The 27,151-nt window shown below is 47.5% G+C and overlaps 1 protein-coding gene across 4 annotated transcripts in view; it reads right to left on the reverse strand.

The window, feature by feature from the left end:
* Positions 1-27,151, reverse strand: part of LPP (LIM domain containing preferred translocation partner in lipoma) — a 300,501-nt gene that overhangs the window by 151,664 nt on the left and 121,686 nt on the right. For all 4 annotated transcript variants that reach the window (XM_083612854.1, XM_083612851.1, XM_083612852.1 and 1 more), the window contains one exon: positions 18,902-19,103. In XM_083612854.1, the coding sequence (XP_083468980.1) occupies positions 18,902-19,094 (193 nt within the window). In that variant the 5' untranslated portion in view covers positions 19,095-19,103. The remainder of the gene's footprint in view (positions 1-18,901; positions 19,104-27,151) is intronic.

The following is a 27,151-nucleotide window of genomic DNA, read 5'->3' on the forward strand; positions in this document are numbered from 1 at the left end:
CCACAACCCAAAAAATGCAAATTAATTCAGAAATAGGATGGAAGAGGCTTATATGTAACTGCCGCTGATCCCCCCCAGCATGACCAGACGTCTCTCCCGAAGAGCTATTGAGGAACCACAAATCTCCCACAAACGCCACATGACGACGGGATTGTCCCTATAAGGCATCTTGAATCCTCAAAAGAGCTACTGCTTCTGTTTATTAACAATCGTGGGGAAATCCTAAGCAAATTCCTAACACTTCTGAGCACTGTCGCTTTTTAATAGCTTTGTGCAAAGTTTCGCATCGGGGTTTTCCCCGTCTCAGTTCACACAAATCACAGAGCAGATTTTGGATCTTCCCACTGTCTGTGTGGGGTAGCTGGGGTATAAATTTGCATTGGGGGGGTGTGGACTGCAAATCATTTACTTTCAGCAATGCAAATAAACAATTTGAGGAGTCTTTAACTTCTCCCCCAAGCCAAAGAACTTGCCTCTAAGCATGTTTCCACCCAGATTCTCCCATCATCGTCTGTGAAGAAGAAGAAGAAGAAGAGTTTGGATTTGATATCCCGCCTTTCACTCCCTTTAAGGAGTCTCAAAGCGGCTCACATTCTCCTTTCCCTTCCTCCCCCACAACAAATACTCTGTGAGGTGAGTGGGGCTGAGAGACTTCAGAGAAGTGTGACTGGCCCAAGGTCACCCAGCAGCTGCAGGTGGAGGAGCGGAGACGTGAACCCGGTTCACCAGATTACGAGACTACCGCTCTTAACCACTACACCACACTGGAGGGGAAGGGGCTTCTGCATTTATTTATTACTTTGCATTTATGTCCCATCCTTTTTGTCCAAGGAGCTCAAGGTAGCAGACATGATTCTCCCTCTTCTCATTTAATCCCCAGAACAGCCCGTATAGTTAAAGCTATGGTTTTCCCAGTAGTGATGTATGGAAGTGAGAGCTGGACCATCAAGAAGGCTGATTGCCGAAGAATTGATGCTTTTGAATTATGGTGCTGGAGGAGACTCTTGAGAGTCCCATGGACTGCAAGAAGATCCAACCTCTCCATTCTGAAGGAAATCAGTCCTGAGTGCTCACTGGAAGGACAGATCCTGAAGCTGAGGCTCCAAGACTTTGGCCACCTCATGAGAAGAGAAGACTCCCTGGAAAAGACCCTGATGTTGGGAAAGATGGAGGGCACAAGGAGAAGGGGACGGCAGAGGACGAGATGGTGGGACAGTGTTGTCAAAGCTACTAGCATGAGTTTGACCAAACTGCGGGATGCAGTGGAAGACAGGAGTGCCTGGCGTGCTCTGGTCCAGGGGGTCACGAAGAGTCGGACATGACTAAATGACTAAACAACAGCCCTGTGAGGCAGGGCAGGCTGAGAGGTGGAGACTGGCACACAAAGAGATGCCCAGTGGGGATTTGAACCCTGGTCTCTCCCAGGTTTTAGGGACCAGACATGTTTTCCCTCCACACTTTCTAAGCACAGGTCCACACTTTCCGTGTCCAAGCAATTTTAGGGGGGTGTCCTGTGTTTTCACTGTTCTTTAACGCTCTCAGCGATCCACAGAAAACCTGAACAGCATTAATGAACGGGTTTTTCTGGGTAACGTGGTGGGACAAAAATAAAGACATGGCCTGGGATACCGCAGGCCTTTGCCCAGGAAGCAGGGGCAAAAGGTAAGCGTGGATGGGTCCTTTGGCTTTCACTCTAACCACTACGCAACACTACCTTCTCAAACTTCGCTTTGGTGCAAAGCCAGGGACACACTGCAATTTATAAATGGGCTTTCAACATAGTGGTACCTTGGTTCTCAAACGCCTTGGTTCCCAAACACCAAAAACCCAAAAGTAAGTGTTCTGGTTTTCAAACATTTTTTGGGAAGCCGAACATCCGATGAGGCTGTCGGCTCTTGTTTCTGGGGCGCCTGCACCAATCAGAAGCTGCGCCTTGGTTTTCGAACATTTTGGAAGTCAAACAGACTTCCGGAATGGATTAAGTTTGGCGCTTTTGTTTTTGCTATTAATTTTGCATTTTTGTTTTTGAGGCTTTTTTGGTTCATTTGTTTTTGTGACTGTGTGGATGATAATTTTTATCATCTACAATACTGTCTTATTTATTTTATAGTACAGTACATTGTTTATTAGGGACACGGGTGGAGCTGTGGGTTAAACCACAGAGTCCAGGACTTGCCGATCAGAAGGTTGGCGGTTCGAATCCCTGCGACGGGATGAGCTCCCATTGCTCGGTCCCTGCTCTTGCCAACCTAGCAGTTCGAAAGCACGTTAAAGTGCAAATAGATAAATAGGTACCGATCCAGCGGGAAGGTAAACGGCGTTTCTGTGTGCTGCTCTGGTTCGCCAGAAGCGGCTTAGTCATGCTGGCCACATGACCCGGAAGCTGTACGCCGGCTCCCTCGGCCAATAAAGCGAGATGAGCGCTGCAACCCCAGAGTCGGCCACAACCGGACCTAACGGTCAGGGGTCCCTTTACCTTTTTACATTGTTTATTGCTTTCATTTTATGGATCAATGGTCTCGTTAGATAGTAAAATTCATGTTTAATTGCTGTTTCAGGGGTTGTTTTTGAAAGCCTGGAATGGATTAATCTGTTTTGCATTGCTTTCTATGGGAAAGTGCGCCTTGGTTTTGGAACGCTTTGGTTTTGGAATGGACTTCCGGAATGGATTAAGTTTGAGAACCAAGATACCACTGTATTTGAATAAGAATGATATGCAGAGGCACATCAGAGATTGACAGTCCGAAATCCGACTTCAAATCAGAACATAGAATCATGGAAGTGGGAAGGGACCCCCAGAGTCATCTAGTCCAACCCTGGCAATGCAGGAATCTTTCACCCGGCGTTGGACTCGAACCCACAACCCAGTGATTGAGAGTCTCCACTGAAATTTAGCCTTCACCCATTTGGCATTCCTTCCCACTCCCAAAACAATTTATTAATAAATTGCGATAAATTTCCTCCTCCTCCTCTAGGCCCTGATCCCGTCCCACTCAACCCTCAGACTCGTCCATTGTCCCCAGACGAGTATCGTATTTTTCGCTCCATAAGACACGCTTTTTCCCTCCTAAAAAGTAAGGGGAAATGTGTGTGCGTCTTATGGAGCGAATGCAGGGGGGAGGCAGGCAGGAAAAGCCCCCAAGGGCCACACACACGCTCCACCCCCACCTCGCAGAAAAGCCCGCAGGAGCCGCGCACCCTTTAAAGAGCATGCCGCTCTTCGGGGCTTTTCCCCGAGGAGGGCGATGGGACTGACGCGGCCAGTCAGTCCCTTCTCCCTCCTCGGGGAAAAGCCCCCAAGGAGTGCGGCTCTCAGTCCCTTCCCGCACCTCCCGGAAAAGCCCACAAGAGCTGCACTCCCTTTCATGAGCCGCGTGGAGCATGTGTGCGGCTCTTGGGGGCTTTTCCCCCTGAGGAGGGAGAAGGGCAGCCCGTCAGTGATGGGCTGCCCTTCTCCCTCCTGGGGAAAAGGGAAAAGCCTGCAAGCGCCGCACACATGCTCCACACGGCTCATGAAAGGGAGCGCTGAGCAGAGCCCGGGATGCATACAGGCTCTGCTCAGCGCTCCCTTTAAAAATATTTTTTTATTGCATTCCCCTTCTAAAAACTAGGTGCGTCTTATGGAGTGAAAAATACGGTAACTTTCCCTTCAACCCAACAAACCTCCTGCCTGACCCACAGCAGTTGCGCTGACCGCCAAGACCCCAGCACCACCCCACACTCTTCCAAAGCCGAAATGCTTATGAAGCGTCCATGACAGCAAGACTGTGCCAATGCAGATGGGAAACCACAAGCCTGCCCTCCACCCACTTCACAAACATACACACACATGGAATTTCTAACATACCTAAACCAACCTGCAAATATATTAGTTGGTTCCACCCTGCCCTCCCCCTTGCAGAAATAGGTAGTCGTTTTTTAAGTGTGTTGCAGGGGGTTGGACTAGATGACCCCGGGGGTGCCTTCCAACTCTACAATTCTGTGATTCTACGACTGAGCACACTAATTGGTACCCTTGCGGGTGCCGCAACTGTGCTTTTCACCTCTCCTGCTCTCTTCCAGCCGCTTAGTTGAGCACTGCAGGTTTCATGGTGTGGATGGGTCAATCATTGGCAGACCACGTCCACCCACCTGTCCAGGTGCCCTCTCTGGCAGAGACAAGAAAATGAGAGAAGATGCACCGGTCTCCATAGGAACGAGGGTGCAATCGGAGAGAGTGACGAATACCACGCCAGGCAGACAAAAGAACCTATGGATTTAATTGTGGGCTTATTTTTTTTTAAAAAAAAAATAATAATAAAAGCAGCAGAGAGAAAGAGAGAGACAGAGACAGAGAAAGCTGTGAGGTCTGATTTAGAGTTTGCAAAAAGTTGGCGACTCTCGTCTGAGAAGCAGGACTTGTGCAAAGGAGAAAGGACAGAGCCAAAGATGGAGTAGGTACCCAAGGACAGGATAGGGCCCGAGCTCAAATGCATAGGAAAAGAATTGTGGGCAGGACCCCAAAAAGGTCTATATGGGGCTTCCCTTGCACATGATCTGAAAGCTGCAGTATGTGGGAATGTTCAGGGTGGCAGGAGAGTATATATTGTTAATTAATATCCTTCCTAACTTGCGCTAGCAAGTTTCTTTATGTAGCAGAGTTACATTCCCCTTTTCATCGACAGCAGATAGCTGGTTGCAGGCTCGTGTGAGCCTCTCACTATTATACAATTCAGTCTGTCTCAGACTGAATTGTATAGTTCCTGGCAAGTTCCCTTTAAATCCCTCTTAAAATAATAAAGACGCCACTATCTTATTCAAAGTCAATAAAAGAAGTTTACTTACATCAGTTCACAGTTGGATTCCTGAAGGCACTTAGTTACAAATATGTACATGTGGATCTGCCCCATATGGGTGAATAATCCCTGTGCTTCTGCTAGTTGAGAGCTAGCAGAGCAGTCCTAGCTAAAAGCTGGTCAAACGAAGAAGGAAATCAAAAAGAGAGAGGTGTGATGTGACTCGTACTTTTGTTACCTGGACAGGTTAGGTCACACCCACCTTCTATCACATGCAAAAGGAAGGATGCTCCAGCCAGGAGGAACAGGAAGTTTTCGACTAGCTGGACCAAACATTCCCTCGCATGTCTTCTCTAGCATTGCAAGGAAGCAATGATTCTTCAACATCAACTTTGTTGGACTGGTCATGTTGTGCGGATGCCTGATTATTGGCTTCCAAAGCAACTGCTCTATTCCAAACTTAAAAATGGAAAGCGTAATGCTGGTGGTCAACAAAAGAGGTTGAAAGACTGTCCCAAGGCAAATCTAAAGAAATGTAGCATAAACACCAACAACTGGGAAACACTGGCCTGTGAGCGCTCCAGTTGGAGAACAGCATTTACCCAAGGTGTTATGGGCTTTGAAGACACTCGAACTCAGCACGCAAGGGAGAAACATGCTAAGAGGAAGGCACGCTTGGCAAATCCACAGCGGGATCAACCCCCACCCGGGAACTAATGTCCCCACTGTGGAAGGACGTGTGGATCCAGATTTGGCCTCCATAGTGACTTACAGACTCATTGTTAAAACCGTGTTTATGGAAGAAAATCACCAAAGGGATCACCAAAGAAGAAGAAGACTTGACTGCCTCTCATGGATCACAACCCACACAGTTAGTGCGGGATTCTGCAGCACAATTGCTGATTGGGGTAAGGCCTTGCCAGCATCTATTTTTCGCTCTATAAGATGCACCAGACCACAAAACGCACCTAGTTTTTAGAGGAGGAGAACAAGAAAAAAAATATTCTGAATCTCAGAAGCCAGAACAGCAAGAGGGATCGCTGCGCAGTGAAAGCAGCAATCCCTCTTGCTGTTCTGGCTTCTGTGATAGCTGCGCAGCCTGCATTTGCTCCATAAGACGCACACACATTTCCCCTTACCTTTTAGGAGGGAAAAAGTGAGTCTTATAGAGCAAAAAATACGGTAATTCCCACGCTCAGAAATCCACACAGGTTTCCCGTTTGCTATTTGGCCAAGCTGAAGGTGTCAGTGTTATATTAAGTATATTATATAAGTATATTAAGCCCTTGACAACTTGGGACCAGTCTTAACCCGTACGGGGCCAGTCGACCACTTCCATCTGTGGAACTGGTCCTGCGACAGGTGCCGCAGAATTTGCATTTAGCTCTTTCGGTGTGGCAGCACATGCACCACGAAACTCCACGGAAGAAGAGGTCGCAACCCAAGCATCCATGCCAAATGCTTAAAAACCTCGGAGGAAGGAGAGTCGCCCCACTTTCCCAGGGAGTCCGTTCCACTGCCCATCAGCTTTTGCTGTCAGAAAGTTCCTTCCTAATGTCCAGTCGGAATCTCCTTCCTTGCCATTTGTATCTGTTGGTTAGGATCCTGCTCTCTGGAGCAACAGGAAGTATGCTTGTTCCTAGTGCCACATTTATGTATAAGCTAAACAAGTTATAGCTTAGGGCCCTGCTCTCTTGGGACCCCCCCCCCCAAAAAAAAAAAAATAAAGGGAAAATTGCAACTGGATGTATATTTCCAGAATATAAGATAAAAGGCAAATAAAATAAAACCTACATACAGCAACAGTGTTTTGCGTTGTGTCGGCTCCTATGATATAAGTAATGGGCCTCCTCTGCTATCCTGCTCCCTCAAATATCACTGGTTTGCTCCTTTCTATATATAGGGTGCCTACATTCTGCGTGGACTGGTATATACTTCTTAATTGTATTTCACTATTAATATACTTCTTCTTAATTGTATTTCAGTTGAACAATTGATAAAATACATATTTTGTTATGTGCAAATAGCTTGAGATACCTATTAGGTCTATAAATTACCATATAGCATATATTCAACACAGAAAACAGTGACAATTTGTTGTTGGCAAAGGACAGCTGGGCATGTAAAGGGCCCCATGACCTTCAGGAGCTGAGGGCCTCATCAAACCTCAATCCAGCCCTGATAGAGAGAGAGAGGGAGAAATTAAGCCCAGGTCACAAATAGCAAAAATAAGAAACTCATTCAGCACGGAGGGTGGGGAATGTGGCCGAGCCGATTCAGCTTTGCAGAAGTTCTGCATTTGGCCGTGGTCACACTGCCTGGTAGCTCTGAGGAAGCTTCTCCCTTCTTGGCCTGAGTCACCGCCGCCAGCCTCCCGGGGCTCTCTCTCTCTGCAGAGCAGCGAGGGGAAAACATCCGGAAGTCTCTCTTACCGGTAGTCCTAAAAATAGCAAAGGAAAGTCTTCTCTTGCTGAAGACCGGGGAAGAAAACTTTTTCTTTCTTCGCTCTGCCAATGAGGCAAGAAAGGGAAGCTTTTCGGCATTGGTAGCCGAGCTACTGCTCAGTAGCCAGTGTGCTCTCCTGGACATTATTATTATTATTGTTATTAAGGTAAAGGTAAAGGGACCTCTGACCATTAGGTCCAGTCGTGGCCGACTCTGGGGCTGCGCACCTGGTCCTTCAGGGGCACAGTTACCCCATTCAGGACCAGGGAGTCCCCCACACCCGCCCGCCACACCATCGCTCCTCAGAGGCGGAAAGCCAAAATAACAGCTTCAAAGGAGTCCTTTGGGATGTTCAGCAGTGAGTGGAGGAAAGTCTGAGAAAGATGGGGAAAAAACTCCTGTATTCCCAAACAAACATCACCTTGTGAACTTTTCCAGCTTTTCCTACATTATTTATGTTCTTCTTCTTGTTGTTGTTGTTAAATGTCTTCACTGGATTCCCCCTTCCCAAATTATACTAACCAACCATTCATCAATGTAAACACCCATTTCAAACAGAACTAACCATTTTCATTTACAGTGGCACCTTGGTTTACAGATGCTTCAGGTTACAGACTCCGCTAACCCAGAAATAGTACCTCGGGTTAAGAACTTTGCTTCAGGATAAGAACAGAAATCATGCGGTGGCAGCACAGTGGCAGCGGGAGACCCCATTAGGTAAAGTGGTATCTCAGGTTAAGAATAGTTTCAGGTTAAGAACGGACCTCCAGAAGGAATTAAGTTCTTAAACCGAGGTACCACTGCACACATTTTCTTTTCCAGGGTGCCAAAGATCAAATTCATTGGAAGTCTAACCTGATGTACCATGCGATCGCATCTTAACACACATTTAGACCTGCACAATTTCAGCCGAAGGAGGGCTGGTTGGAATGGCATATTCTAAATAATAATAATAATTTCTTATTTATACCCCGCCCATCTGGCTGGGTTTCCCCAGCCACTCTGGGCGGCTTCCAACAAGAGATTAAAAACACAGTAAAAGATCAAACATCAAAAACTTCCCTAAACAGGGCTGCCTTCAGATGTCTTCTAAAAGTCAGGTAGTTGTTTATTTCCTTGAGATCTGACAGGAGGGTGTTCCACAGGGCGGGTGCCACCACCGAGAAGACCCTCTGCCTGGTTCCCTGTAACCTCACTTCTCGCAGTGAATCCAAGCAAGGCGCATAGCTTAAAAGACCTGGGGTCACCGGATGTGTTTCTGTCAAATTGTCCGCCTTGCTTGGGGGTCAAGGCACCAATTCTGGGATGTTCCCGTGAGATCAGGCAGGGGCATTTGAGTAAGATCTTGCACCAGCATCCTTAGTCTCCCAAAGCCCATTTGCTGAACAGGCTTTGCTCTCCACGGCAGAGACCTTAAAAGCTCTTTTTGTGCTGGGTCTGCTTGCGTTACCAGGCACAAAAACAGCTTTTAAGCTCTCTGGGGCCAGCTCTAAGGTTTGGGTATATGCATTTTTCATGGAAAACCCTGGGAGCCAAACTCCTGCATAAGATGCAGCCGTGCTGCATCACAAATTGCAATACTGTATAGAGTGTGAATGCACCATAGAATCACAGAATGGTAGAGTTGGAAGGGATCCCAGAGGGACATCTAGTCTAACCCCCCTCCCCCTGCAAGGCAGGAATTGCAACAAAGGGTCCCCCGTCCAGTGTGAAACCATACCAGGCCCTGCTTAGCTTTTGCAAATGTACTGGCAGTTTTATTGCTGCACCACTAGGAGGTACTTCTGACTTGCACTTAAAGCCCGCTCTTCACGATGAATGAATGAGCTCTGCCTATATTTTACTCACAACCCTTTAGAGTCAGCACAAGCTAGAAATGAGAACCATTTCCCCGACAAATCGTCCTTGAAATTAGGGAGTGGAGCAGCTCTGATTTGCATAGTTATTTTATCCATTATCTCACACTACTGTCAAACCACTCCTTAATAGGAGGGACTTGGGGGGATTGCCATTGTGAAATTTGCCTGTTGTTAGCAAGAGACCTATTTGTTCCTACTGCTAGTAACACTCTCTAAGGATGGCAAATAGTCTCAAGCTACCACATACCCTGTAATGGGTATTTGTACAGCTACGCGTCCTTCCAAGCACTGCATTATCTTTGGGCATGACCACCAAATAGGTAGATATGTCCCTGTGTTCCCTCTTCCAAAAGTCCAAGAAACCACGGGTTAGACTCTGGAACTCTTTTCCACTAGATTTATTGGCAGCCACCAACTTGGACAGCTTGAAAAGATGAGACAGTTCCATGCAGGATGGCGCTACCAATGGCTATGAGCCACAATTTTTTCATCTCCGCCAAGCTAAGCAGTTGGCTCCTTACCTCTCTTGCCCTGACCTAGCCACTGTGATCCACACGACGGTCACCTCCAGACTGGATTATTGTAACTTGCTCTACATGGGGCTGCCCTTGAGACTGACCCAGAAACTCCAGCGGGTGCAGAATGCTGTGGCAAGACTCCTTACGGGGTCCTCACTGCGAGATCACATTCACCCGGTGCTATACCAGCTGCACTGGCTCCCAGTGGAGTACAGGATCAGGTTTAAGGTGCTGGTTTTAACCTTTAAAGCCCTATACGGCCTAGGACCCTCGTACCTACGGGACCGTCTCTCCTGGTATGCCCCACAGAGAAACTTACGGTCTTCAACAAAAACATCTTGGGGATCCGGGGCCACAGGGAGGTTAGGCTGGCCTCAACCAGAGCCAGGGCATTTTCGGTTGTGGCCCCGATCTGTTGGAACGCTCTGTCACAAGAGACTAGGGCCCTGCGGGACTTGACATCTTTCCGCAGGGCTTGCAAGACGGAGCTGTTCCACCAGGCCTTTGGCCAAGGAACAGTCTGACCCCCTCCTTTGGTGATCCTCATAGAACTCTAGCCCAATGGTTGCCATTAATCTGATTTGAACCGATTTTATCATGAACTGATTTTAGAATGTTGTATCATTTTACTGTTGTTGGCTGCTCCGAGCCCGGCTTCAGCTGGGGAGGGCGGGATATAAATAAAGTTTTATTTATTTTTATTTTATAATGGCTCCTGTGGGTGATTATCACAAGTGGCGTGAGTTGCTCTTCTGCTTGAGTCCCGCTTTTGGGGTTCCCATTGGCGCATCTGATTGGCCACTGTGAGGTCAGGATGCTGGTCTAGAAGGTCCTCTGGCCTGATCCTGCAGCATGCTCTTCTGATGTTCATTGATGGGGCAGCACATCGGTCTAATATCTCTTTAAGAATCGGGAGATTGTGAAGGAGAAATAAAATAAAATAAAACCGACTATTTTGGGTCTCCTGAAAGGCTTAGAAGGAGCTGCTGCTTTCTGACATTAAAAGCATTTTCTCTTTGCTAGAATGTTGTACCTTCATTAAGCACAAACACCACGGGTAAATATAGACAGAGTAACCTTTATCTTTTTTCAAAACAGGTTTAATATAGCCGAGGAGAGATGTACTGGCAGTAGCTGTTCTCAAAAACACAATTTTCATGCCATCACTAAGTATGTCAGGATTTTTAATTTCGCTTCCCGCCCCCTTTCCAAGATCTTCCCCCCCCAAAAAAACACACACACACACCCTTTTGCTCAAATTAATATCCTGTGGTTCACAAACAGGACACTGTCTGGATGAATCACTAGGCATGAGGTTGCAATGATGGCGAGGCGAAAACTTTAAATATAGCATCTGGTTGGGGTGCTGGCCACTAATTTGACATGGTTTTCAAAAGAGATGGAGCTCCAGACTTTTAAGGGCCGTGCCCCCCCCCCAGCCCCTACTCCCCCCAAAAGATTTTGGGGCTGCAAGAAAGCAGGGGAGGATCAAATCCCCATTTATGCAGGATTAAGCATATCAAGGGGACGCGGGTGGCGCTGTGGGTTAAACCACAGAGACTTGGACTTGCCGATCAGAAGGTCGGCGGTTCGAATCTCCGTGACGGGGTGAGCTCCCGTTGCTCAGTCCCTGCTCCTGCCCACCTAGCAGTTCGAAAGCACGTCACAGTGCAAGTAGATAAATAGGTACCGCTCCAGCGGGAAGGTAAACGGCGTTTCCGTGCGCTACTCTGGTTCGCCAGAAGCGGCTCAGTCATGCTGGCCACATGACCCGGAAGCTGTACGCCGGCTCCCTCGGCCAGTAAAGCGAGATGAGCGCCACAACCCCAGAGTTGGCCACGACTGGACCTAATGGTCAGGGGTCCCTTTACGTTTACCTTTAAGCATATCAAGAGCTCCTTGGGGTGCCTGTTAAAAGAATGAATGGAGCCACTGGTCCATAGAGCTTAGTACTGTCCAGGCAGCCCCCCCCCCAAAGTTTCAGGCAGGGAGTCCTTCACAGATTTATCTGGAGATGCCCTCGGGGATTAAATCTGGGGCTTTAGGCCAGGAAAGCAGTTGCTCTGCCACTTGGCTATGGTTCCCCCTCCCTCAATGAACAGAGCCAGACCTTTGTCCAATCTAGCCCAGTATAGTCGTACCTTGGTTCTCTAATGTATAATGATGATGATGATGATGATGATGATGAGGATGATGATGATGATAATAATAATAATAATAATAATAATAATAATAATAATAATTTATTTATACCCCACCCATCTGGCTGGGTTTCCCCAGCCACTCTGGGCGGCGCCCAACAAAATATTAAAATACAATAGTCCGTCAAACATTAAAAGCTTCCCTAAAGAGGGCTGCCTTCAGATGTCTTCTAAAAGTCTGGTAGTTGTTTATCTCTTTGACATCTGGTGGGAGGGAGTTCCACAGGGCGGGCACCACCACCGAGAAGGCCCTCTGCCTGGTTCCCTGTAACTTGGCTTCTCGCAGTGAGGAAACTGTCAGAAGGCCCTCGGAGCTGGACCTCAGTGTCCGGGCAGAACGATGGAGGTGGAGACGCTTCTTCATATAATCCATTCCGGAAGTCCGTTTGAAATCCAAAACGTTTGGAAACTGAAGCGTGGCTTCTGATTGGCTGCAGGAGTTTCCTACAGCCAACTGGAAGTCGCGCCGGACATTTGGCTTCTAAAAAATCGTTCAGAAACCGAAACACTCACTTCTGGGTTTGCAGTGTTCGGGGGTCGATTTGTTTGGGAGCCAAGGCATTCGGGATTCATTGCCTTTTCTGAGAGCAAGTTCACATTTAAAGCACACCCAACAAACACACATCTGAAGCGCATATGTCTGTCCACCCCCCCAAAAAAAATCTGGGAACTGTAGTTTCCCCTTTCCAGAGATACAATTCTAGCACCCTGAACAGACTTCACTTGCCAAGATTCTTTGGGGGAAGTCATGTGCACTGGATTCGCAGCTCCGAGGGCCTTCTGGCGTTTCCCTCCCTGCGAGAAGCGAAGTTACAGGGAACCAGGCAGAGGGCCTTCTCGGTGGTGGCGCCCGCCCTGTGGAACACCCTCCCATCAGATGTCAAGGAAATAAACAACTATCTGACTTTTAGAAGACATTTGAAGGCAGCCCTGTTCAGGGAAGTTTTTAAATGTTTGATGTTTTATTGTATTTTTAATATTCTGTTGGGAGCCGCCCAGAGTGGCTGGGAAAACCCAGCTAGATGGGCGAGGTATAAATAATAAATAATAATAACAATTATTATTATTATTATTATTATTATTATTATTATTATTATCATTATCATCATCATCATCATCATCATCTAGACCAGCGGTTCTCAACCTGTGGGTCCCCAGATGTTGTTGGACTAGTAAAAGGTAAAGGGACCCCTGACCATTAGGTCCAGTCGTGGCCGACTCTGGGGTTGCGGCGCTCATCTTGCTTTATTGGCTGAGGGAGCCGGCGTCCAGCTTCCGGGTCATGTGGCCAGCAGGACTAAGCCGCTTCTGGCGAACCAGAGCAGTGCACGGAAACTCCTTTCCCGCCGGAGCGGTACCTATTTATCTACTTGCACTTTGACGTGCTTTCGAACTGCTAAGTTGGCAGGAGCAGGGACCAAGCAGCGGGAGCTCACCCTGTCGCTGGGATTCGAACCACCGACCTTCTGATCGGCAAGCCCTAGGCTCTGTGGTTTAACCCACAGCGCCACCTGCATCCTGTTGTTGGACTACAACTCCCATAATCCCTGAGCTCTGACCTTGCTAGCTAGGGGTGATGGGAGTTGTAGTTCAACAACATCTGGGGACCCACAGGTGGAGAAAGGCTGATCTAGATAGACCGTGTTCTCGAAGCTACAGACATGATTTTGACCAAACTGCGGGAGGCAGTGGAAGACAGGAGGGCCTGGCGTGCTCTGGTCCAGGGGTCACGAAGAGGCGGACACGACTAAACGACTAAACAACAACAACAAGATAGACCAATTGATCTCACTCTGTATTAGGCAGCTTCCATTGTTCCTATGGTGCAGCCACACTTGAGCCAGTCCCGATTGCCACGCCTGAAAAGGGATATTGCACTTCTTCAACAACGAGATTCTGGCATTGCAGAGGGTTGGACTAGATGACCCTTGGTGTCCCATTCAACTCTACAGTTCTATGATCCTAGGATAGTCCTAATAATAATATTACTAATACGTAATAGTGGTAAGCAGCCCTGTGATCTTCGGATGGTGGGATAGAAAACAACAACAACAACAGGGAATCTTTTTCTAGGTGGGGAGTTACAACCTGGGCTTGCAGGAGGGCCTTGTCTTGGCTTAGTCTTCAGGCCCCTGCAAATCACCAGCCAGCTCCATTATCCGTTGCGCCAGCAGGGAGCAGATGCCATTAGGCAAAAATCAATGACTTCTGGAGGGCTCTTCAGAATCAGCCTTAGCCGTTCTAAGGAGAAATCTCCTGCCCCTCCTGAAGTCTCCCCCTTCGACTTGCAACTTATTCCATATATATCTGCGTCATTCAGCCGTGTGGGTTTTTTGCTGCTGCAGCGGAGCACAGACCATGAGTAAGCTCCTTTCTTTCCCCCTTTTTCCTTTCCTCTCTAATGTAATTTAAACTTTTGAAATGGTACACAAAGGAAATTCAATACCGCTCTCACAAAGCCCCTCGTTTTTGGTTGCAATACATCTGTGGGATATTGAACCTGGGCAATATTAAACAAAACCTTCAAATAGAGGATCAAAATAAAACAAGATTCAAAAATCATAGTTATAATTTACTTATAACTAGTTGCAGCCATAACCAAAACCAAAGTCAACCAGCTACAGGAGTGACATTTGCACTTCAAGGATGTTATTATTATTCTCTGGTTCTTATAGTTTGCACAGGTCCTCCAAGACAGGTAAGTAACAGTGTCAGGTTCTAGAGGTGATGAGTTAACTGGGTAATGTACTTTCTTTCTTGTGTGTTGCAGATAAGATGAGGGTTTGGCATGAAAAGATTGCAGAGATTATTTAAACTAAACTAACCATGCTATATGCTGGCAAAGGGAATTATTGGTGTTCCAGTGAGCAAGTTCTCTTTGACTGACCCATGTCGCTCGCTTTAAGAATGCCGTAAAGCAGAGTGGAAAGGACTTTTTAAAAACCCGTGTCGGTTTCCAAATGCTTGGGGGGGGGGGAACCAGGGAAACCTCTTTCCCAATCTTTATATCAGAATGAGCAAGAGCAGCAGAGGATAGCTGCCATTATTATTATTAGTAGTAGTAGTGAGATAAATTCTATATATTTGCCCAGATTTTCAGCAGAGTACAGCCTTGTGCAAACTAATTGAAACAAAGCATGTTTTCTATCTTACTGGTACAGTGGTACCTCGAGTTACATATGCTTCAGGTTACATACGCTTCAGGTTACAGACTCCGCTAACCCAGAAATATTACCTTGGGTTAAGAACTTTGCTTCAGGATGAGAACAGAAATTGTGTTCCGGCGGCGTGGCAGCAGCAGGAGGCCCCATTAGCTAAAGTGGTGCTTCAGGTTAAGAACAGTTTCAGGTTAAGAACGGACCTCCAGAATGAATTAAGTACGTAATCCGAGGTACCACTGTAATCCTGTACTCAAAACAAACACGAAAAGTCAGTTGATCATTATGGTGTCGGAAGCCTGCAGCCAATAGAAGGAATGATGCGCTCGCCACAATATATTGAGGTTCTACGAAAGAGAGTTATTCCAGAGCTGGAAAAGAGGTATCCTGGTGGTACTGGGATGTTGCAGCAGGACCTAGCCCATCGGAAGTGGTGAAGAAATTCATGACAGAGCAGCAAATACAGGTACTTGATTGGCCAGGGAATTCCCCGGACGTAAATCCCATTGAGAATTTGTGGGCTATATGCAAAAGTCGCCTCCGTGCTGTAGACTGTACGACTCTGGAGAAGCTCATTCAGGTGCTGATTCAAGTGTGGTACAGGGATCCGAAAATCAACAGAGACTGTTCGAAACTAGTAGACTCCATGCCAAACCATGTTCAAATGCTACTTAAAAATAGCGGAGGTCATATCCGTTACTAATATATGTATATGTGAGTTTTGTATATGTATATGTGAGTTTTGTACAATAAACAACATTGTTTGTTTCAATTAATTTGCACAAGGGTGTACAATGTCAATCAGAAACACGCCCATTTTTATGTTCCAAAAGGAAAACATGATTCTAAAATCTTGCAAGTTCATTAAAAGAAAAATAATCATGTTTGCAGCATTTCAGTTTTTTGTCTCAGAACTACGTAGAGTCCCAGATGTAAGTTCAGCATTCACCTTCGAGTGGTGATCCGAGGAAACTTAATTCGCCCAAATTGCAGACAATATGTACAAGTGAGCATCAACATATAAATCCCTATCAGACCAAGTGTTTGGAAACTTTTGACTGCCAGTCCTCCATCTTTTTAAGTTTCTAGCTCTTATGCATTCACACATGCACAATTTTATTTGTGCAACGACTTCCCGCAGTTCGAGCCCTGCTCACGGCGGCTTACAACATGAAAAAATGCATAACTGCAACATAACGAAAGTACTCATTAACAATATTTCAAAACCCACAAACGAACTGTACCATTTCTGCATAAATCACAATGTCTAAAATAGAGACACAATAAACCAACAGCAACGGCAGAAATAACTCCCTGCCAGAAAAACGACAACCCACAACTAATCCCCCGGCCTGGTGTCCCTGAAAGATAAGGTGTGTGAGAAGTATTTGGAAGATGCAGCAAGTTTTCTCCTGCTCTGGAAGGTAGGACTCGAACCCATGGCTTCAAGTTACAAGAAAGGAGATTTGACTAAGCATCAGGAGGAACTTTCTGAGGGTAAGAATCGTTTGACAGTGGAACAGACTTTCTTGAGCAGTTGTGGACTCTCCATCCTTGAAGCAGAGGTTGGATGGCTATCTGTCATGAATTCTTTAGCTGTGATTCCTCCATTGTAGTGGGTTGGACTAGATGACCGCTGAGGTCCCTTCCAGCCCTGCAATTCTATGACAGCAGTTTCCAAAGGGCAGTTGAAAGCCGACAGAAGCATCACAGCTGGCCAGCACAGCATAAGCAGGGTTTTACCCTAGCGGGGTAAGGCAGAGAAGCTCAAAGGAGCAAGAAGAATGAGGAATGAACGGAATTTGTGTCTGTCTCCTCCCCCCCCCAAAAAAAATTATTTGGGTGCAGCCGAGCAGAAAAGAAAGAAAAGGCACCGAACGCTCACAGAGACTGATATCGTATGCAGATGGCGGGGGGGGGGGGGGAGAAATCCTCCGTTTCTTTGGATACAAGTTTGTAAGAAGAATCCAGATGGCTTCTATCGGCGTAACTAACCGACAGAGTAAGAAATAGCAGTTCTATTCTTGAGCTAATTATGTTTCTGGAAGGAGAAGGGAAATCCCATCCAACATCGCAGAGATAGTAAGCGGCTTACAAGAAAGGGGCAGAATCTCAGGCCCACAGGTGCGCCTGGGACCTCGTCCCACAAGCCAAGACGCCTTCTTTGCATCTGGTCACTCTCAATTCCATCCCAGAGTGGTGGGGACCCCCTGTCCCTCCAGCCACCTCCATTTGGCCCCCAAGAGGTCGTTTGCCCACCAAACACACCCACCTGCCCCACAACTGATCTCCTACGTGGTGTCGGGCGTGGGGCAGGGAGAAACACAGCTGGTGTGGGGCTGGATGAGACGCAGGAAGCAGGTGGAGCCCCCCAAATCCTACTTGGTCACTGTCGGCACCCACGCCAACCTCTGCAAGCCAATTTCGACAGGTGGGCTGGTGGGTCGGATGCCAGATGGTTGGTTGACCCCACCAGCCAAAAATATCCCCCCCCCACCTCAAGGCTCTCTTAATACCCTTCAAGTATAGAATTGGCGCTTTCTCACTTTTCCATTGTGGGGGGTTGAGTTAGATGGCCCTTGGGGTCCCATTAAAGTCTGCAGTTCCATGATTATATTATTACATTTCCTCTTTCAGTTTTCTAGCCCTTATGGATAAGGAAAGATTTGGAAAAGGTGTGGGCAGGCCCTTGTGGAATCTCAGAAGGCCACAAAGGAGGTGAGAGATGGGCGTAAGAGTGCTCTGCACAACAGTCACGAAATTAAAAGACGCCTGCTTCTTGGGAGAAAAGCAATGACAAACCTAGACAGCATCTTAAAAAGCAGAGACATCACCTTGCCAACAAAGGTCCGTATAGTAAAAGCTATGGTTTTCCCAGTAGTGATGTATGGAAGTGAGAGCTGGACCATAAAGAAGGCTGATCGCCGAAGAATTGATGCTTTTGAATTCTGGTGCTGGAGGAGACTCTGGAGAGTCCCATGGACTGCAAGAAGATCCAACCGATCCATTCTTAGGGAAATCAGCCCTGAGTGCTCACTGGAAGGACAGATCCTGAAGCTGAGGCTCCAAGACTTTGGCCACCTCATGAGAAGAGAAGACTCCCTGGAAAAGAGCCTGATGTTGGGAAAGATGGAGGGAACAAGGAGAAGGGGATGACGGAGGACGAGATGGTGGGACAGTGTTCTCGAAGCTACCAGCATGAGTTTGACCAAACAGCGGGAGGCAGTGGAAGACAGGAGTGCCTGGCATGCTGTGGTCCAGGGGGTCACGAAGAGTCGGACACGACTAAATGACTAAACAACAACAAGCACAACTCTGTGTCACTTCCACAAGAAACAGAATAGAACATGCAAATCTGGAGCGGTCAGACCATAATTTTTACCTGGACACAAGATTTGAATCACTTTGGTGAGAAGCTGCAGTTTGTTTTATTTATGGGTACATTTGATTTGGTTTTTACCTCCCCACCAACAGGTTCTTAGAGTGCCTTGCAGGGAAGTTTAAAAAATTGAGATAACGAAAGGATAAAAATGCCACAATAAAAAGGAACCGTATACCTCAATTGCCACTTTCCTTCCTTCCTTCTATCGACACTGACTCCCCTTCTCTCTCCATCACAGTGGTATCTTGGTTCCCGAACGGCTTGCATCCCGAACAAATCGGCTTCTGAATATTGCAAATCCGGGAGTGTTCCGGTTTGCAAACGTTTTTTTTAGAAGTCAAATGTCTGCTTTGGCTGTTGCCATTGTTTCCAGGGCCAATCAGCCAATCAGAAGCCGCGCCTTGGTTTGCAAACATTTTGGAAGTCAAATGGACTTCCAGAACGGATTGAGTTCGGGAACCAAGATACCGCTGTATTTATTACTGTTTCACAGACTTATCGTACGTTATTGCTGTTTAATATATGGAGGCATCCTACGAACTATGGCAACCAACAATTCTTACCTTCCCCTTCAGCCGCTCGGTAGGGATTGTACTTCGGTTTGGGGGCCACGACTGGTGCAAACTTCTTTGGGGTCTGCTGAGTGGATATGGAGATGCTGGGGGTCCCGAAAGAATGGGTGGTCTCCATCCTCGCGGTCACATGGCCCACGGGCTCGCTGGGGTTCTTGGGGGGCAGCCATGATGGGTGAGACATCACTCAGTACTGGGGAAAGAGAAAAGCAAGAAGACCGTTGGCTTGTGGATTCCATGTGATGTAAGAATTTGAGACCCAGAGTATGAATTTTGTTGATTTCAAAAATGTTCCAGTGTTAAGTGTATTGGACCTCTGGCTAGAATGTCTTACGCTTGTTTTTGTGTGCCTGCATTTTAGGACTCGTACGCTGCATTCCTTCCCTATCTGACCCCGAAAGCGGCAGAAATCATCACTTGGGATGTTTTGCTAGGTCTGTTTTGAGTTAGCACCAGGGTGAAATCCGGCATCTCCTTGAGAGTTTCCAAGGAAAAGATAGGAACTGGAATGACAACAACTCTGTTGACGGCCTGGTCGCTAAGGAAACAGTGATAATACAGCACATTTGAGACCCAACTGGTCTGGCACCCCAAGGTAATTATGGGGGTGAAGTTAGCAGTATGTTACTTGTTTTGCTGCTCATGACCTGTAACCTTTCTTGATGCATGTAGAAGGATGCTTGCAGATGTTTCGATGTTTTGTGACTCTCTGTGTGCTGCATCTGAGCTCCTCTCTAAGCTTTGTTCTGATTTCCAGCCACTGATATTCGAAAGCATTGTTACTTCTGACTGTGGATTCTCCTCTTCCACAAACTTATCTAATTCTCTTTCATCCAAGCTGGGGACAACCATTGCCTCCTGCAAAAGCCAGTTCCCTAGTTTAACTACATGCTGCGTGAATCCTTCCTGTTATTAGCATTAGTATTATTTCCCAAAAAAAGCAGAGACATCACCTTGCCAACAAAGGTCCGTATAGTTAAAGCCATGGTTTTCCCAGTAGTGATGTATTGAAGTGAGAGCTGGACCATAAAGAAGGCTGATCGCTGAAGAATTGATGCTTTTGAATTATGGTGCTGGAGGAGACTCTTGAGAGTCCCATAGACTGCAAGAAGATCCAACCTCTCCATTCTGAAGGAAATCAGCCCTGAGTGCTCACTGGAAGGACAGATCCTGAAGCTGAGGCTCCAATACTTTGGCCACCTCATGAGAACAGAAGACTCCCTGGAAAAGACCCTGATGTTGGGAAAGATTGAGGGCACAAGGAGAAGGGGACGACAGAGGACAAGATGGTTGGACAGTGTTCTTGAAGCCACAAACATGAGTCTGACCAAACTGCGGGAGGCAGTGGAAGACAGGAGTGCCTGGCGTGCTCTGGTCCAGGGGGTCATGAAGAGTCGAACACGACTAGACGACTAAACATTATTTCCATTTCTATACAGTCATGGGACGCGGGTGGCGCTGTGCATTAAACCACAGAGCCTAGAACTTGCCGATCAGAAGGTTGGCAGTTCGAATCCCCGCGACAGGGTGAGCGCCTGTTGCTCGGTCCCTGCTCCTGCCAACCTAGCTGTTCGAAAGCACGTCAAAGTGCAAGTAGATAAATAGGTACCACTGGGGTGGGAAGGTAAACGGCGTTTCCGTGCGCTGCTCTGGTTCGCCAGAAGCGGCTTAGTCATGCTGGCCACATGACCTGGAAGCTGTACGCCGGCTCCCTCGGCCAGTAAAGCAAGATGAGCGCCGCAACCCCAGAATCGGTCACGACTGGACCTAATGGTCAGGGGTCCCTTTACCTTTACCTATACAGTCATACCTCATGTTACATCTACTTCATGTTACGCTCTTTCAGGTTACATCCGGCAGCAACTGGAAGTACTGGAAAGGGTTACTTCTGGGTTCGCCACTCGCGCATGCGCAGAAGCACAAAATGACATCACACACATGCGCAGAAGCGGCGAATAGCAACCTGCGCGTGTGCAGATGCGCCGCTGCGGTTTGCGCTCTTTTCATGTTGGAACGGACCCCTTTCGCAACCAAAGGTACCACTGTCCCACCCTTTATCAAAAGATTTCAGGGTGGTGTACAACATTAGAAAGCGAATGTTCCAACATTTAGCTACTTTGGATGCCCATGAGTTTTAGTGCAATGAGGGAGAGAAAAGTTTCCCCTCTCCACTTTTTTAAAATTTGTGAATATATACATTTTTGGAACTGAAATTGCAAGTTCTGTGCTCCCAAGGAAGGAGCAATGTTGCAAAATAACAGCAGAACATTTTCGATCGTGATGGGGGATAATTTTGCTCTTTGGGGCATCTGGTTGGCCCCTGTGAGAACAGGATGCTGGACTAGATGGGCCAATGGCCTGATCCAGCAACCTCTTCTTACGGTCTCATGGGGAAGCGCTCCCCCATTTGCTTTTGTCTGCTGCCCCACATCAGCAAACTTCTCTGCTACAACCCCGAACTGCTGATATAAGGCTGCGATTTGAGAGCAGCGATGGCGTCTTGTCACCTAGATCTCGCCCTCTCTCTGCTTCTGCATGACTCAAAAAGGAGAAGAAGAAGAAGAAGAAGAAGAAGAAGAAGAAGAAGAAGAAGAAGAAGAGGAGGAGGAGGAGGAGGAGGAGGAGGAGGAGGAGGAGGAGGAGGAGGAGGAACGAAAGCAAGCTGGCCCAGATCACACATAGAGACGCACCAACACGCACACACACAATTCTTGGCAGCCGATCTCCCTCAATATTTCTCAGGTTTCATCCGCATGTGGCTCTCATTAGAACCTTCAGTTGTCTTTTGATGGTTCCTCCCAGCAGATGTGAACTTATTTAGCTACAGATCTGTCTCGTTATTCCATCTCCTGCTCAAACAGATGGCTTGCTCTTTTCTTCTGCGAGCGAGCAAATCTTCGAGTAACGGCAAAAAAAAACAACAACCCTTCAGGAAGCCTCCCTTAAAAGGCGCCACATGAAAAAGAGAAGCATTTGCCAGCAACGGCCAGGCCGCCTCCCCAACAAGAGAGACTCAAGAGGGACCCTTTGTTCCCGGTGGTTTCACTCTAAATACAACCACTTCTGCTTATTCAACAATTACAGTCTCGTAAGTGGACACATGTTCGTTCCTCAACGGCGAACGCAGCCAAGACTCGCTTTGCAAGGAATGAGACACAAACTTTGCAAGGAATGAGGTGCCTTGTGGCTCCTTGGGGATGGATATAGGCAAGACAAGCTTTTCAAGAGATGCCCCCTTAGCTCCCCATGCTATTTAGGGTGAGCAAACTTAATGAATTTACAACTAAGCCATCACCCAATGACTCCTCAGCATCACATTGTTGTAGCTCACTCAACAATCTAGGCCTTCCGTAGAGAGCTCTTTGTTTTTCTATTTCAGGTATTCATATCCTTCCTTTCCTCCAAGTTGTGATTCAAGGTGGCACACCCGAAACGGCCTCGGTCCAGTATGCCTGAAGGAGCGTCTCCACTCCCCCCCACCATCGTTCTGCCCGGACGCTGAGGTCCAGCACCGATGGCCTTCTGGCGGTTCCCTCCCTGCGAGAAGCCAAGTTACAGGGATCCAGGCAGAGGACCTTCTCGGTGGTGGCACCTGCCCTGTGGAACACCCTCCCACCAGATGTCAAACAGAAAAACAACTACCAGATTTTTAGAAGACATCTGAAGGCAGCCCTCTTTAGGGAAGCTTTTAATGTTTGATGCATTACTGTATTTTAATATTTTGTTGGAAGCCGCCCAGAGAGGCTGGGGAAGCCCAGCCAGATGGGCAGGGTATAAATAAATTATTATTATTATTATTAGTGTACAGTCGTACCTTGGTTGTCAAATGCTTTGGTACTCGGACATTTTGGCTCCCGAATGCCGCAAACCCAGAAGTGAGTGTTCTGGTTTGCGAACGTTTTTTGGAAGCCAAATGTCCAACACAGCTTCCACAGCTTCCGTTTGAGTGCAGGAAGCTCCTGTAGCCAATCGGAAGCCATGCCTTGGTTTTTGAACCGTTCTGGGAGTCAAACCCACTCCCGGAACGGATTAAGTTCGACAACCAAGGTACCACTGTATTTGTTTTCATGTTGTAATCCACCTTGAACACAGTTTTAACTATGCAAAGGTGGCATAACATCTCGGTTGGGAGTCCTGGAAGACCTGCTGCCCGCCTTCTCCACTATTTTCCATCTTCATTTTAGATACTGTGATAAATGTGAAAACTGTTTGGTTTCGGTGCACATTTTCTAAACGTTTCATTTATTGTGTTTGGCTACTTTTGTTACGTTGCACTTAGGGATTTTTCATAAGCAACCTTGAGCATGGCTTGAATTACTGCATGGTGGCGTACATATAAAACAATGCCTGCATGTAAAAACATCAATGCAAAATATAGAATGATGAAAGCAACAATTGAAAATGCATTGCAAGGTTTTTACAACCAGCAAGTAAAATATAGTGTGCTTTGGCAGCAGCCCGGCGGTCAGCACTGTCAGCACCTTAGTTTCCAGAGGAAGATCTCAGCCTGTCAGAAAAAGAATAACAAGGAGGGAGCCAATCTAACCTCTCTTGGAAGGGAATCCCACAACCTGGGAGCCACCAAAGAAAAGGCCGTGTCTCTTCCTTCGCCACCATCCGTGCCTCCGATGTTGGAGAGACTGTGAGAAGCTGCTCACTCAATGATCTTAGCACCCAGGCAGGTTCATAGAGGGAGATGTATGCATGCACATCCCTTAAAAAAAAAGGGATGCCAAAGCACTGTTCAGAGCGTAGGCAACTTTCAGATTGATGCCAAACAGCTGGAGGATGGGTGACCCTCCTCTAGGGATGAGGCTACCGGGTGCATTTTGAACAGTCCTTCCTCATGGCTGGCACTACTCATGCCGAGCATGTGACTGAACCAGGCTCTGGGGATCAGACGCATGTGAAGATGAGTTGTCTCAGACCACGCACCACATATAGAAACCTTTCGCCCCGCTCAGCGTCGGCTCAAGTGCAATACTGATAACGCAGCACAGTCAGCTCACACTTCCAGCCCGCCAGCCGTCAAAGGCTGAGTAATCGTTGGAGGAGAGATCGCTTGTTAAAATGGGCACAGGAGAAACAGCTGAAGGCAAAAGCTGGTCTGCATCCAGCAAGGAGGACATCTCTCTTAGGCTGTATACCTTGGTTGTACCTTGGTTCTCAGACTTAATCCCTTCCGGAAGTCCGTTCCAAAACCAAAGCGTTCCAAAACCAAGGCATGCTTTCTCATAGAATGCAATGCAAAATGAATTAATCCGTTCCAGACTTTTTAAAACAACCCACAAAACAGCAATTTAACATGAATTTTACTAGCACTCAGACAAACACAAAAAAAAAAAAAACACACACACACAAGCCTGCTGAAGCTCAGCTGCTTGTGCTGGAAGGGGTTTGAGTCTCCTCACTGCCCACAAGCAATGGCAGCCAGTTTGGTGGGGTCATAGATTCCTGGGCTGCTTCCTCCCCACCACACCCCTCTCTCTTTACTTTCGGGAATGAGTTTCTAGAAGTGCCGAAGGACACAGAAATGAAACTCGTGTTTTAGGAAGCAGAGAGAATGGACTGGAAAGCAAAACCCCGTCTGGGGAGGAGGGAAAATCTCGCTGCGGTTTGGAGGGGCTCCCAACTGGGGGAAGTGGCCCGTTGCAGCAAGGCTGAACTCTGGCTTAATATGGAAATGCAAGCAATCGAGACTTGGATCTGAAACCCAGTTTGGGGAAGAAGGGCTGACGGGAACGGTTTCATCTGACAAAATCTGTACTGGAAGCCTCGAAGCATCTCGGAGGTGGGGCGGATAGGAATTGGGTGGAAGGGAATACACGCCGCCCCCCAACTCAGAATGTCAATCTGCAGATCTGCAACCTTTAGCACCAAGAGTCAAGGATTAAAAATGCAAGAAGAGCCTTGCAGGATCAGGCCCCCTGGTCCATTCGAGTCCAGCATCCATATCTCACAACGACCAGCCAACCAGATGTCCCAGAGAAAACCCGCAAGCAGGAACCTGAACACAAAAGCACTGCATTTATCTGCCTTGTGAGTTTTAAAACAAAACACCCTTTAATTGAAATGCAAAACAGCGATAGGGATCAGGGGCAGCTAGTCTGCACTGTTGCAGCTGATGCATTCTGCTTGGATCCTGACCCCCTGAACTATGTACCCACACGCCCTGAATTGACTCAAACCTGGCCTTACTGCTTTAAAAAGTTATATCTGCTTTGGCCCTGGCATAGCCTTTTATCACCTCGGCAGTTCTGCAGCTAGTTAACGTTCTTCCCAAACTCTCCATGCTGCAAGCTGGTTGCAGCACCCCAGGGAAGGTGCAGACCCGATTTTTCCCATATCTCCATTGCATGCCTCTGTTGCAACAACATTGTCCTGCGGCCCCTCTGAACTGCAATGAGAAAAGGCATGGATACAGGGTGAGTGGGGTTTTGGGGGGGCCAGGGGGGGCAGGGAGAGAAGGCATTTCTCTTCATTGCTTGCAGCCTTTGCCAGCTCAAAGGAACACAAAAGGGTTGCAAAAGATGTTGAAACAGAGATTGAAAACCGGAGGAAGGAGGACGCCGGGCAGCCTTGCCAAGCTCAGAGCTCAAATTGTCCCAGTTTAGGGAAGCAAAACAAGCCCTCGCAGCAGGGAGCCTCGATTGCTACTAAACCGCCATAAATTGTTTGGGAAGAAAATGAACCAGAGCAGCAAAATCGCCTCTCCTAATATGGGTAAAAAAATAGAGAAAGCAGCCACTCTCCGCCAGAGCTGCCTTCGCATCTGCAAATGGCAACACAGGGCAGTGTGTTTCTGCATCTCCCTTCTGCCATCTGCCTTTAGCAGTGGCAAAATGAATTTGAAAATAGTTTTCCTCCCTACGGTTCTGGAGGGTTTGGCACAGCTGGGCAAAACTCGTGGCACGCTAAGGCGCAAGTCGGGACAAGAGGGGCTTGGAGCTTTGGGACGGCCGATCTGGAGACAGGATCAGTTGAATAGCTGTCACCTTTCCCCTTTTCTTGCAAGGAATCCTATTCGGAATAGGGGGGAATTTCCTTTAAAAAAAGGAAAATGTTGACAGCTATGATCAGTTGTGAGCTGGGCTGTCCCTCTGCATCAGAGTAGGGTGTGTGTGTTAAGAGTAGGGTGTGTGTGTTAAGAGTAGGGTGTGTGTGTTAAGAGTAGGGTGTGTGTGTTAAGAGTGTTTGACTAGGACCTGGGAGACCCGGGTTCAAATCCCACCACTGGGCCATGAAGCTCTCTCCCTGGGTGTGAACTTGGGGGCCAGTCATTGCCTCTCAGCCTAACCTACCTCACAGGGTTGCTGCCGGGACTGAATGAGGAAGGGTGGGAAAGCAATGCAATAAATAAATATTAGTGGCCCTCCGGTCTACGTCCACAGCCCTGCCTCAAAAAGAGCATTGCAAAGGATTCGAAAAGGCAGCCCAAGCCATCAAGGGATGGAGCAACTATCCTAGGAGGAAAAGTTACAACATCTGGGGCTTTTAAGAAAACGCAAATAGGAGACTATCTTGGGCTCCATGATCACTGCAGATGGTGACAGCAGCCACGAAATTAAAAGACGCCTGCTTCTTGGGAGAAAAGCAATGACAAACCTAGACAGCATCTTAAAAAGCAGAGACATCACCTTGCCAACAAAGGTCCGTATAGTTAAAGCTCTGGTTTTCCCAGTAGTGATGTATGGAAGTGAGAGCTGCACCATCAAGAAGGCTGATCGCCAAAGAATTGATGCTTTTGAATTCTGGGGCTGGAGGAGACTCTTGAGAGTCCCATGGACTGCAAGAAGATCAATCCTCTCCATTCTGAAGGAAATCAGCCCTCAGTGCTCCCTGGAAGGACAGATCCTGAAGCTGAGACTCCAATACTTTGGCCACCTCCTGAGAAGAGAAGACTCCCTGGAAAAGACCCTGATGTTGGGAAAGATGGAGTGCACAAGGAGAAGGGGACGACAGAGGACGAGATGGTGGGACAGTGTTCTCGAAGCTACCAGCATGAGTTTGACCAAACTGCGGGAGGCAGTGGAAGACAGGAGTGCCTGGCGTGCTCTGGTCCAGGGAGTCACGAAGAGTCGGACACGACTAAATGACTAAACAACAACAACAACAACATGTATGGTTTAAGGACAGAGAAGGGGTGGGAGGTTTTTCCTCCCCATGGAGCTGAGTGTTTGAAGATTCAGGAAAGACAGAAGAAAACACTTCTTTCACACAAACTGTGGAACTCCCTGCCAC

The sequence above is a fragment of the Podarcis filfolensis genome (genome assembly GCF_964270895.1).
Source record: "Podarcis filfolensis genome assembly, chromosome: 5".
Lineage (NCBI taxonomy): Eukaryota > Metazoa > Chordata > Lepidosauria > Squamata > Lacertidae > Podarcis > Podarcis filfolensis.